This window comes from Ostrea edulis, chromosome 4 (assembly GCF_947568905.1).
Source record: "Ostrea edulis chromosome 4, xbOstEdul1.1, whole genome shotgun sequence".
Classification (NCBI taxonomy): domain Eukaryota; kingdom Metazoa; phylum Mollusca; class Bivalvia; order Ostreida; family Ostreidae; genus Ostrea; species Ostrea edulis.
In genome coordinates, this window is record NC_079167.1 from 28,468,319 (window position 1) to 28,482,617 (window position 14,299).

At 35.5% G+C, this 14,299-nt stretch overlaps 1 protein-coding gene across 1 annotated transcript; it reads left to right on the forward strand.

Annotated features, from left to right (window-relative positions):
• The first annotated feature begins 269 nt into the window (after nt 1–269).
• Nucleotides 270–9,979, forward strand: LOC125671404 (xylose isomerase-like). The gene is made up of 15 exons (XM_048907140.2): nt 270–653; nt 1,485–1,561; nt 3,384–3,456; nt 5,563–5,704; nt 6,104–6,241; nt 6,503–6,612; nt 6,737–6,832; nt 6,940–7,023; nt 7,107–7,162; nt 7,248–7,318; nt 8,312–8,417; nt 8,738–8,840; nt 8,975–9,054; nt 9,215–9,289; nt 9,675–9,979. The coding sequence occupies exons 1-15, from the start codon at nt 560–562 to the stop codon at nt 9,759–9,761; spliced, it is 1,392 nt and encodes a 463-aa protein (XP_048763097.1). The 5' UTR covers nt 270–559; the 3' UTR covers nt 9,762–9,979.
• Nucleotides 9,980–14,299: the final 4,320 nt, after the last annotated feature.

Genomic DNA, 14,299 nt, shown 5'->3' on the forward strand with positions numbered 1-14,299 from the left:
TCTGAACATCCCAAGCCTACATTTACGAAGAATGTGCCCCCCCCCCCCTTCCTGTTGCGTGTATTATCATTTGATTCTCTATCCCCAGTTGATTCTTTTTAGATAATCAGAAACTCAATCGTGATGTACTTTAAACATGGTCTTTAGTTTTGCAACCCTACGCCTTTCTGAAAGAAAATTGATACCCAATGATGAGATTACAACGGATGCCATCTTTATACATAACTAAAGGAGACATTATATCCTTGTTGTCTGTCAGACAGTATTTCCGACTAGTGAACAAGGGGTCCAGATACCTACACGTAACAGACAGGTGACGTGACGATATCGGCGTGGCATCGAGATTTGTTTATATAATCTCATTAGTAAGAGGTCCAGCTAGTTATCGGCCATACACTACTCGTTCCTGAGATAAAATAAACTCAACCGGCCGCTATCGCGTAAAATAAATTGAAGGAGTTATGTTTATCTTGAATTGTAATCAGCACACATCGCCCCAGATTTTGGCTGCAGAGTGTGCCGGAGGGAAGGTCTTAGAAGTTTTCAGGAAGATAGAAACATGTCTTCTTTCGCACCGACTGCCACAGATGGTTCTAGCGGGGATGGTGCTAACTACCGGGAATTTGATGACCCAAATGCAGAATTCTTCAAAGGTAAGGTATACTCTCTATATATATATTCTGTTGATTGAATTTTCCAAGAAATGCGTTTCATCATTCAGTTGTTCCTGACCTGCATGAGCCCTCGTTATTATCGCATCTTTCTAACAGTGGAAACATGACAGTAAAGCAGCAGATGATAATTTATTCCATTCATGAATTCTTAAAGTTAGTTCCCTTCCTCATTCCTATTACGACGCTTTTCTAGGTCAGCAAATTATGTAATAATGTGATGTGATGTCGACTAAATGGACTAAATGGACGAAGACGTTAATTTTTTGGCACTATGATTTAGGACAGGTACATGATCTATATTTATCGATCTGTTTGTTCTATGAATTATAGATCTATACCATTATGACGTATGGTTGGTCATTAAATAGGACGAGGTCACATGACCTTGATTGAACAAAGTGTGTTAAAATTTTAAACAATTGAAATTTTAACTTAAAATGCATCTTAATGAGTTGTAATGATTGCTGTTAAATATAATAATTACCGTGTTAATAATCAACCGGACCGAATCGCCAGTGGCGTAGCTTCCATTGAGGCAACCGAGGCAGCTGCCTCGGTAAAAAAAAAAACACCACCTTTTACGTTGTTAAAATGTCGATAGCTTCTGGGGGGCGCAGACCCCCTGCCTCGGTAATATTCGAACCCAAGCTACGCCTATGATCGCTACGTTTACTACATGTGCAACCGTGCAAAACTTGCTTTCATTATTAACACACTTCCCCGTGCCGTCCCCCTTGCGACAGTGGACATGGAAAGCCCAATGTGTAACAGTAACTTACAAAATCCTAATGACGTTATTTTCCCGTTTAGGTATTGGTAAGATCCCCTTGAAGAAGGATGGCGGCGCCGGTGAAACAATGGTTTTCAGAACCTATGAACCAAACAAGGTATGATATCTAGTTGTTTACATAATTATATGATGAAACGTTTTTAGATCCTGGAAAACTCAAACTTTTGAAGTTTTAAAGAAAATATAAATATTGACTTCATAGAAAAGAACATATCTCTAATATTAGCCGTCATTTGATAGAAGAGAACACATCTCTGACATTAGTTTGATTCTCAATTTTACTCAAATTCAGTTAAAATTGTATTTTTTTTGTAAATGGGTTCGTTCAGGAAATACAGAGAACAGCTACAAAGGAAATTTTACTGACATATACAATTGTGTGTGTACCAATAAGATAAAGCTATGGTAAAATATAAAGATTGTCCAAGTCTAGAATAACGTCATGAAAAGTAGCAAACCCATGTTTATAACACCATAACATCATCATTCTTGCGCTACGTCATTTTGATCAAATTGAAAATACTAATTAATTTGCAGTGGGATTCTTACACTTGATTTTAAAATAAAAACATGACCCTCTATTTCTGTGGTCTTAGAACCCTTGTTATGTATATTACATGTATGTATTTTTTTCCGATGTTTTGTGAGGTGAACCAGAATCACCGTTGCTTTTTATCCTCCCACCTTTGGAAAGGGATGGGCGTATTGTTTTACACATGTCCTTCTGCAAACCAAGTCACGCCACTCAATATCCAAACACTCCTTTGTTTGACAGTTACCAAACTTGGTACAGTGGTTACTCCTAGAGAGTAGATGACCCCTACTGATTTTAAGGTCAAAAGTCAAGAGGGTCTTTTGGTCTGTAAACCAAGCCTTTTCCGCTCAATATCTAACGAACCTTTTGCTTGACACCAAACTTGATGCAGTGATTGCCCATAGGAAGTAATTGATTCTTACTCATTTTCAGGTCAAGGATCAAGCTGGACATAGTAAAATATTGCCCGCTCAATATCTTGAGAACGCTTTGCTTGACATACATCAAAACTTCGTACACTGGTTATATCTAAAGAGTATATGACCCCTGTCATTTTTTAGATCAAAACGTCAAGGGTTAAATTGGACATGATAAATTATTGTCTGCTCAATATTTTGAGAACCATACGCTTGACAGTCATAAATAACACTCGATTGGTTTTGAAGTCTCAAGATTAAAGGTCAAGGGTCAAACTGGACGCAATAATATATTGTCTGATTAAAATCTTGAGAATCCTTTACTTAACAGACACCAAACTTGCTGCACTGGATAACTCCTTTTGGTTTTTACCAAAGGTCAAACTTCCCTGGACATAAGATATTGTCCGCTTAATATATTAAGAACCCTTTGTTTGACATTAACCAAACTTGGTGCATTGGTTGTCTTCGGAGATTAAAAGATCACTATTGTTTTACAGGTAACGAAGTCAAAGGTCAACCTGGATATACATGTCTTAAGATATTTTCTGTTCTATATCTCGAGAACACTTTGCTTGACAGATATCAAACACTGGTTATACCTAATGAGTAGATGACCTTATCGATCTTTAGATCACACGGTCAAGGATTAAACTGGACATAATGAGCTATTGTCCACTTAATATTATGAGAACGATTTGCTTGACATCAAACTTGGTACACTGGTGCACCCTAAAGAGTAAATTACCCCAATGGTTTTCAGGTCGTGAGGTCAAAGGTCGTGACTTGAATGACTGGTTATTTGGAAATGTCTTCAGTATCTTGAGAGATCAAGCTTATTATTATGGTTGCCCCTGCCTAGTGGAGAACCCATATTTTTCACAATTACTACATACATTCGTAATGAAAATTTTATCCTTTTCAATTTTGCAATTTTAAAAACAATTTTTGATTTTTCTGAATTTCAGCAAGTGATGGGAAAGCCCATGAAAGACTGGCTCCGATTTTCTGTGTGTTTCTGGCACACCTTTCGTGGAACAGGTATGACTGTCTTGTAATCAGCCATGAACAAGTAGAACAAGTATGACTGTCTTGTAATCAGCCATGAACAAGTAGAACAGGTATGACTGTCTTGTAATCAGCCATGAACAAGTAGAACAGGTATGACTGTCTTGTAATCAGCCATGAACAAGTAGAACAGGTATGACTGTCTTGTAATCAGCCATGAACATGTAGAACGCCAAATGAACGAACTTTTATATCCAAGAATTGTAACCCTATTTAGTTAGTACGTTCCAATACAGTAATAAACTATTCAATAATAAATTTCAAGTGATATCAGATTTGACATATCTGTTATTTATGACACTGTTCTCTATATTTCTATGAAGTGCGCTTTAATTGAAATGGTACTATTATAAATATGTACAGTTTACTCCAGATATTCTGAAATTCAGGGAGTGTCTGATTTGTTTATGATATCCAAACTTCAATATAACCGATGTTGAACCATATACCTGTAAATAATGTTGCTGGAGATTTAATTTTTCTTCAATATAACAGTTCAATATAAGTGACTAAAATATAACAGATAGTTCAATATAAGCGAATTCAATATAAAATTGATTGGTTGATAATTGTTTAACGTCCCTCTCGAGAATATCTCACTCATATGGAGACGTCACCATTGCCGGTGAAGGGCTGCAAAATTTAGGCATATGCTCGGCGCTTACGGCCTTTGAGCAGGGAGGGATCTTTATCGTGACACACCTGCTGTGATACGGGACCTCGATTTTTGCGGTCTCCTCCGAAAGACCGCCCCATTTAGTCGCCTTCTACGACAAGCAAGGGGTACTGAGGACCTATTCTATCTTGGATCCCCACGGGAAATATGATATAAGAGATAGTTCAATATAAGTGACTTCAGTATAACAAATAGTTCAATATAACTAATAGTTCAATATAAACGACTTCAAGATAACAGATAGTTCAATATGAGGGACTTCAATATAACAGATAGTTCAAAATAAGTTACTTCAATATAACATATAGTTCAATATAACAGATAATTCAATAAGTGACTTCAATATAATTGGATCAGACTGTACTATATCCATTGCCGATGGGATGGTAGCTATCTCTAAATGAATATGAATGCATTGTAAGTCAATTCATTAAGAGAACATCAATTGCAGGACCCAATTAACATATACAAGAACCCTAGTGACTCTTTATGTAAAAACACATTTCTCTTAAAATGCATATGATTAAATATGCATGTACTAGTATTTTCTAATTAATGGTTTAGATTGTATTAGACAGAGATTTGATTTGTTCGGATATACCTCTAATTCTTTTACTAAACTGATACTCTCTTTCTCTCTAATTTGGTTAAAGCGCACTCTAATCAAATAAAACTTACCTTTCATCCAGTTAAAACTATTTCTAACTGAAGTAGAGCTGTCCGTAATCACTTCCAAGAGAGCAATAATATATGGATCAAGCTCTTTACTGGATTTCCCTCTTCAGCTGAATCAGAGCGCGCCCTAATTTAGCCATAGATTTCTGTAAAAGATACTTGTACATTTTCCCAATTTGGGCATAGATAGTTCTAAAAGATATGCCGCTCTGTTTCATGCATAGACAGTTCTACATGATGCCTCGATCTTCAAATGAATTTGACCATTAATTCAGAATGAGTTAAATATATCGCGAGTTCGAATAGGATATCTAGATATCGCTAATTCTGCTGAAGTTATCTATAATAATATGGATAACAATCTGATTTAAATCAGCTTCTCGATCCGCTCCTTTTTATGACAATATTAAATAAAGGAGCGGATCGGGGAGCTGATTCTAATCAGATTGTATAGAGAACAAAAGTTAATAGACTTTTATGTTTATGAATGTTCCGTATGAGGAGGGGTGGAACATGGTATTGACGAAAATCGGTCATGCCTTGCGACCGGAAGTGACATCGGCCAATCAGAGGTGTGGAAACCAACATGACATTGACATCGTAGCTATGAAACATAGTATTGACATTGCAGCTATATGAAAAACAACATGGTATCGACATTGCAACATGATATTAATGTTATAAAACTTTATGGATACAAAAACAATATGAGTATTTTCGTGCTGTAGGAGCGGACCCCTTTGGTTTCCCGACCTTGATTCGTCCTTGGGATGACGGTAGTAATTCCATGGCCAACGCCAAGAGGCGTTTGAGGGCAGGATTCGAGTTTTTTTCAAAACTCGGTGTGCCGTACTGGACATTCCATGACAGGTATCATAGAAAAGATTGCATCATAACAGTGAGATCGATGTCCTAATGATTTTGATTGGTCCGTTGCAGTTTAGGTGATGACTCATTGTATCTCAGCTTTTATACAAGATTTATACTGACAAAAAAACAACAACTACGGATTGCTAAACATAGACAAAATGTTCCTTTACACAGCCATGGCTTAATAGTGATTTGTAGTTTGGTTTCGTGAGCCATATAATGTCTTAGATTTTTCAAAGACTAGAATTCTTGCAGACTGAACTGTTTAGCAGAAACAGCATACCAATATACACTGTTGATCAGATTACAATATGCGTGTTAAATTGAAATATTCCAAAATATTCTATATTTTGATCAAAGTCCCTGCGATCATTACATACCACTTTGCTATTTCAACAGAGACATAGCGCCAGAGGGGTCTACCTTGACGGAAACCAACAAGAATTTGGACGAGATCGTTGGTCTTGCTCAGGAGTTGCAGAACAAAACAGGGGTTAAGCTGTTATGGGCAACATGCAACTTATTCGCTCATCAAAGGTACCTCATTTGTATGCAGGATTATGGTATACTAGCTAAATTAATATCTGATGATTGAAAAAAAAAATAAGGAAAAACTAAAAACATACGTCATACAAGCCTCATTAGCAATCGTCATGTTAAAATAACTTATGGTTTACATAAATGATTTTATATCCTTCATAACAATGATTATTTGCAAAGAAGCAATTAAATACAATGCAAATGAAGTTTAAAAGGAATTTGAATACTTTTAGCAATGTACGATATGGTCTTTAACAGATACATGAATGGAGCAGGAAGCAACCCCGATGCACACATATTTGCAATGGCAGCAGCACAGGTCAAGAAAGGTCTGGAAGTGGCCAAAAAATTGGGTGCAGAGAATTTCGGTATATATAATCAGTGCAATCAGTATGGATTTACATGGAAATGTTGAAATTTTGTGTCGTTAGTTCTGTGCCCTTCATTTTATTACATGTAACTTCTTGTTTTTAAAAAAAATCTCCTTTACAGTGTTTTGGGGCGGACGGGAGGGATACCACACCATCCTCAATACTAACGTTCGCAAGGAACTCGACAACTTAGCAACATTCTTCCGAATGGCAGCTGGTAAGAAAATAACGAAAGTATGATAAAATATCAAAGAAACTACAGCTTCTGTACTCAAAGTTTACGATACTTTTTAATTACACTATATTACGAATTCTTATTTATAGATTACAAGAAAAAAATCGGGTTTACAGGAAACTTGCTGATTGAACCCAAACCTAAAGAACCAGCTAAACATCAATACGACTATGGTATAAAACTCGACATTCTCGTGATCTTACACGTGATTTTAATTCAGTCATATGTTATGTTAATTTCTGATTGTGTGTTGCAGATGCCATGACGGTCATTGGCTTCCTTAAGCATTATGGACTTGACAAAGACTATAAGGTGTGCATTTGTAATATATAACCGTGTCAATTTCGTCTTGGTATCCGGTTTGTGAATAATTCTTGCACTGTGTACTGTTTGACAGCTTAACATCGAGCCCAATCACACCACTCTGGCGGGCCATGGTTACGAACACGACATAGTCATGTCTTCCGCGTGAGTAGAATGTTTCACAGATACGCCTTTATGTAATACACCTTGTTTGCTCGTTTGCTCCTCCCCAAACAATACCACAAACATCATTAGCTGTGTGGATTTTCATTTACTGAGAAGACAATGTGAAAGGGAAGATCACCCAGAAATATGTCATTCATTGGTACTAATTTAAAAAAGTTGCGACGCGACCAGTGATTCAATTTCTCTGTTATAATGGCCTACTAAATCAACACTAACAACATTTAACACTAACACCGATTGCGTCTTTCAACAGGGTATATATAGCTTCCACATTGTCTGTCTGTCCGTTCATTTGCTTTCACAAATTGAATTAAAACTAGCGTTTTGCTTTCTGTATGGAAAACTACAGCTCATATGTTTGACCAATTTTGTCGCGATTGTACTTAACAAAAGGTATACCCCCTTCATGCAAACTGAGATTCCGTGTAAAGAGTACATGGTTTGTCTATCTAAATCTTTTCACAGTTTTCAAGTAGGATCTTAATATTCCACAGTGGGTATTGAAGATATGCATATTACTTTGAGTTTTCTTTTTTTTTCCTATAATTTTGATGAAAATTACTGGTTGTAGCTACACACAAAAATCAGAATGATCGCAATGAACTCCAGCATTCTTACAGAAGAGCGGCAGGATCATTTCAAACAAAAGAAAATTACAGATTTTTAAAGGCGTAATAACCCTTAAGAAAGGCATAATAAGGCGGAAAAGCGTGACAACACAAAAAGTCGTTTTAACGCGAATCTTTAGCGCAAAAGCACGACATGATTCGACGGAATAACACGAATCAAAGCCTTATTAACGCGTGGAAAAACGTGTAGAGGTAAACGAAAAGTGTGACACCAATCGCGAATTAAAAACGCATGTATTAACGCGAACAGAAAGTTTAATTGTAAAGCATATTTTAAAAAATCTTACTTCCATATTCTGAAATAGCATGATTTTGATTGAAATTCCGTTTTTGAACACTTCAGGTTTGGTATGTTGGGATCTATCGACTCCAACACGGGTTCTCCGGATTTGGGCTGGGACACAGATCAGTTCCCCATGGACATTAAAAATACTACTATGGTTATGAAGGTATGCTTGATATTTCTGATGTACGAAACAGATTTGCGTTCTGCAGAAAAAGTAGTTAAATATTTGTGTTCATCGTCCCGAGATTGGTCATAATAGGGATTTTAAGGTTATTATATATATATATTTATTCATAGTGATTTAAAATTCATTGAAAACCTTTCCTTTTCCTTTCAAGATTTGTAATATAAAAATGGGTTCGCAAACATCTTCTTTCAGAGGTCTGGTCACAGCATGCTTTAATTAAATAACATACATGTACATGTGTTGGTTTGTGCAATATGAGAGTAAATTGAATTATGTGATATGTCCTGTCTTTACAGACGGTGTTAGAACAGGGTGGTATCGCTCCCGGAGGACTGAACTTTGACTGCAAGGTCCGCAGGGAATCCACCGAGCTCGGGGACATGTTTATCTCACACATAGGTAAAATATTAAGGAATTCTACGTAACTCTTGTAATTAAATAAATTGTTAACACCTTTGCCGTGTAATAGCGCGGCTCAGATGCTCTTTAATATCACTCCCCACACATTTGTTAACACCTCTCTAATTTAACAGGTGCGATGGATTCCTTTGCTAGAGGATTGTTGAATGCTGAAAAGCTTCTGTCAGAGAATGTTATTGCGAAACAAGTGAAGGTAAAAATTACGGGATTGTTTTCTTTGTCTAGCCATTGCATATACATGAAAGTGCTCTCTCTCTCTCTCTCTCTCTCTCTCTCTCTCTCTCTCTCTCTCTCTCTCTCTCAGGATTTCCCACAGTTTATACACAATATTATGCATTATATTGTATTTTAAGGAGAGATACAGCTCATATGAATCTGGAATTGGCAAAAAGATTACGGATGGCCAAACGTCGCTTGAAGAACTGGAGGTAGAGTTCCGTTACACTGATTTCATTTATCTGGTGGGGGGGGTCATGATTTTTAATTGTTACAGCACTTGTAACAATGAACGATAATTTCTGAATATTTGCCCATCATTATATTCTATTTTTATTGCACTGTAATAAAAGCCTTGTACAGTACGACTTGGAAATTGATGGGAGTGGGTAGAAATCATGTTAATAAATTCAAACCGTCAATTCTTTTTAACTACCAATATTTATAACGTATAAGACAGTCTAGGGTGTTAATATTATTCTTTATTTCTATTTAAGTTCTTTATAAACGAGTGTACTGTGTTTTTGTAAATGTAAATTTTAACAGTTGCTATATCTCAGTGTTTCGTGTCATTAAACTAAAATTCTCTGTTTTCAGAAATTTATCCTCGATAACGGAAATCCCACCAATGTTGCCTCGGGTCGCCAGGAGCATTACGAATCCATGTTGAATTACTACGTCTAACGCTGGGTAGTGTCAGATTTGAAGGACTTCACTATCTCATTCAAGTGTAGCCAGTTTCATCACAAAACGCGTCCGATTGCTTGAGTAAACTGTACACGATTCAGACGACAAAGATCAGCTCTGATTGGGCTGTTTCAGACGACAAAGATCAGTTCTGATTGGACCGTTTTCTTGAATGTTGTACATGTTGAAAAATATATGAAATTAGTTATAGTTTACTCGTCTCAAAGCATGGTTTTGTCATTAATGCTTTAGAATGCGTAGTGTCAGGTTTTCATCAAATAAATGATAAAAATAAAAAAATTGGGGTTGGTTAGCTTATCTTTCTTGGAGTCAAGTTAATCAAAATACTCTTATTTACACACCTTGACTCTCCGCAGACGATCAGAAGGAACTAACTGACACCCAGGTCAACTAACGGACTAACCGGACATTAAATATCTCCTCTGTGATACGTGGATAATGACTGAGCAAACTAAAACCCGATATACATGTATAGTATATACTAGTCAATACTAGCCAGAAGAACCATCAATGATACAACTCACAGCTACACTCTATTACTATTGCATGCCATATTTATTCCTCTGTAAAGATATCTTATATAATGTATGAGATATCTTCTATTTTTAATAAGATATCTAATAAATCTTATAAGATATCTCATAACTTACAGTTTATAAGATATCTCATAGAGTATATAAGATATCTTAAAAATATATAAGATGTTTCTTAAATTTTATAAGATATCTTATATATTAAACAAGATATCTCATAACGTTTATGAGATATCTTATAAAATACATGAGATATCTTATAAAATTTCTTTTATAAGATACCTTATAAAAGTTATAAGATATATTTTAAAGTTTATAATATACCTTATAAATTATATAAGATATCTATAAAGTTTATGAGATATCTTATAAAACATATAAGTTATCTTATAAAGAAAATATATAAGATATCTCATATCTTTTATAAGATATCATATAAAGGATATAAGATATCGCATACACTTTAGAAGATATCTTTAAAGAGGAATAAACGTGAAACAATTTAAAAAAAAAAAAACGGCGTGCCATATATCACTCTTTCTTTAGTAGAATTTTGCAAATCATTGGTACGAGTTAACAATTTTATTGTTTCCCCGACACAATCTACAACTACTTGATATAATTTCTTCCTACTGTCCTACCGCCAGGGAAAGTCACGATGATGATATCTCTAAAATAAGTTACTAGGACACAATTCATCACTAAAACACTATAGCGACACAAACACACGAAGGAACTGGATGGCCTAGCTAACACATCTCTTACTTCCCGACATATCCCCTCAGCTTGATCTAAATACCAAACACACTTTAACAGATAGTGGATCTACCTCCTGATCAACAACGATTGGCTGCTTACTGTATATTTCTGATTGGATGACTGTACAGTGTTGATTGGGTAATAAAGACCTTATCTGATTGGTCGATCTTAAGATACGTATCTTTACGTGAAAATCTATTGGAAGCTGCATGTATTATTTCTGTCTGTATAGAAATGACGGTTTATATTCTGTGGGTAGCTATAGAATATCTTTAAAAGCAAAAGAAATGATTGAGTTCATTCAAATCGTATTTCGTACCTGGGATATAATCAGAGACATACTTCTGATGCAACACACAATAGCATTTTGAAGAGAATTTGGTCCATGTGAAATTTAGTTTTAAAGTGGTTCGTTAAAATTTTCATTGTTCCTCAACCAGATTTAAACATACTTTGTAGTTAAGCAGTCCAAACAAACCACTTTCCGCTGTGCTTTAATACCTATATATGTAGTTGATGTGCACCTTGATGAGGAATGCTACAACAAATAAATTTGATGTGGATGAAAAATGGAGGATGTGTACAACAATATTTTGAAATTTAAAACTTTCGAATTTACTTTATTTGGACGGTGGTTTCAGTGGAAAGTAAGCTTTAAAAAATACACCTCCTGCTGTTTTCGAACCCCCGATCTGTATACTGGCAGTCAACATGCTAACTTGCTGAGTTCCTCAACTGGACAATGAAATGAAAAGGTGAAGATAACGTACATTGATCGATCTCATAACTCCTTTAAGGAAAACAAAATAGATAGTTTGGCAAACATGGACCCCTGAATATACCAGAGTTGGAATCAGGTGTCTAGGAAGAGTAAGCATCCCCTGTCGACCGGTTACACTCGCCGTGAGTCCAATATCTTGATCAGGTAAACGGAGTAATCTGTAATCAGAATTAGTGTACCAAGAACGGCCTAACAATTGGTATGAAACACGTCAAATAGTATTTGACCCAATGACAGGTTGTATTTGCAAACTAGATTGTTACATGTAAAACGACCATAAAATTTGCGAAACGCTGATTTCAAACGAGACTGTTTAAACCCCAGTAACATCAACTTCTTTGTTAGTAAGTAGCATGACTCGATTTAAAAACTAATCATGCGCAGAACGTGTTCTTGCGTATCTAATCAGTTAAGAGATATAAATACCATTATTACCATATGCGGGTGATAGTAAAATATTGCTACATAAATATGGGAAATTGGCGATGGAGAAGTTGAAATCATCCCGTTTGTCATAAAGCTGAGTTAAATCTAAATGGAATAGACAAATAATGCTAATATTTATATTTCCATTCATGTTTTAAAAGGAAGTCAGCCATTATGACGATATAGTATTTCTCCTTAATGTTCTAACCGCATGAAAACAACATGGTTACTGTCGCACATGTGATGCTAATCTCGGCTGAGATTCGGCTCGGTTGAATATTTGGACTGACGCCTTCACCGACCTTCTTCATGTATATTTACTTACATTCTAGCTATTAATGTACACTTAGGTGACACTGCTGTTCGCTTCAAATAAGTTAGTTGACTATCAAACCATATCTGTATCGCTATTGATGCTGCATTGCTTACCGTCTAAGTATGTACATTCCATTAAATAAACTATCACTAAATTTTCCGTTCAAATGAAGACTTCCATGGCGCAATATTTTATCTCCCGAAATTGAAGGGTTCCTATAGTTTGTTTTCTAAATTAGCGATATACAAGTAGGTATATGGAGATAAAATGTATTAGTAAATAGAAGGAACTTTTCAATTTCAGGATGTAAAATATTGTGCCATGGAAGTCTTCAGTTGAATAGAAAATTTAGCGACTAATTTCATTTTGGGATGTTCACACCTAGACTGTAAGCAATGCAAAATTAATAGTGATAGAGAGTTAGTTTAACAGTCAAATCACTATGAAGCGAATAGCAGCGTGGTGTGGCCTAAGTGCACATCAATTGCTAATCTCGGCTGAGATTCGGCTTGGCTGTTGGACTGTTGGACTGACGCCTTCACCAATGAAGGCGTCAGTCCAAATATTCAGCCGAACCGAATCTCAACCGAGATTAATCAATTGCTAGAACCGGCCAAAGCTGGACATGAAATATGAGGGGACTGTTCCGAGATTAGGTGAAGGTGTCAGTCCAAATATTCAACCGAACCGAATCAACATAGTGCCTGTGTTGAACTGCCCAACGTACAATATTTGGAATTCAGGGCTCATTTTACAAAACAACTTACGACAAAGTCGCAAGTCTTAAATTGTATTACACTGTTATTACTTTGATTGAATGAAGTAATACTGTTCTGAGGCTTAATTTTCAACATTGTTTTGAAAGATATTTTGCATTTGGAGTGAATGATCTTACAATAAACTTGAAAATTCCAGTATGTAAAGTTGGTCGTAAGTCATAAGTTCTTTTGTAAAATGCGCCCCAGTTTACTGTAACTGGTTTATGTATCGGCTGTAGCTGGAACAAGCTTTAAATTATAATTCTGTTGACAGTTTTGTTGCACTACCATCTTCTAGATCAGCAAATGAAATATAACTTTAAAATGGCAGTTAGCTATAGTTTACGATCAAAAACTATAATTAACGAATGTTAAACATAGTTTATCTGATAAATATAGTATCACAATTTGTGAAACTAGGATTAACAATTGTGAACTATAGTTAACGAATGTAAATTATAGTTTACAAATGTGAATCTGTATTTATCAGCAAAATCTATTGTTAACGTTTATTTAAAGACATAAACTTGGATTAGCATTTGCAAACTATAGTTTTCAACCGTTAAATATAGTTTTACGGATGAAAACTATAGTTAACGAATCGTTAACTATAGTTTACGGTCCGTAAACTATAGTTTACAGTCGATAAACCTAGTTTATCAACTGTGAAACTATGTTTAGCTCATTTTTGTGAATTTGGCGTGCCACAGAAAAGAATGTATCGAAACTGTGAATTTCCCTAACCCCTGGGTTTTGACTCTAGGATGGTTCCAAATTAGTTATATATCGTGTTAATGTTACACGTGTTATTATGTTGCATGTATATTTAAAGCCTTTAATAAATATCTAGACACTTTCAGGGGTAAACACATGTAAGTTTTAAGACTAAATCTTGTTTTATACAGTTGCTGAATATTAGGTATATACAGAACCGGATAAAA

What these genes read in the sequence shown, in the direction of transcription:
- LOC125671404 (XM_048907140.2), top strand. Translation starts at nt 560, where the DNA reads ATGTCTTCTTTCGCACCGACTGCCACAGATGGTTCTAGCGGGGATGGT. An exon ending in CATGTTTATCTCACACATAG is followed by an intron (nt 8,841 to 8,974) that starts GTAAAATATTAA and finishes CTAATTTAACAG; the next exon opens with GTGCGATGGATTCCTTTGCT. An exon ending in CGTCGCTTGAAGAACTGGAG is followed by an intron (nt 9,290 to 9,674) that starts GTAGAGTTCCGT and finishes CTCTGTTTTCAG; the next exon opens with AAATTTATCCTCGATAACGG.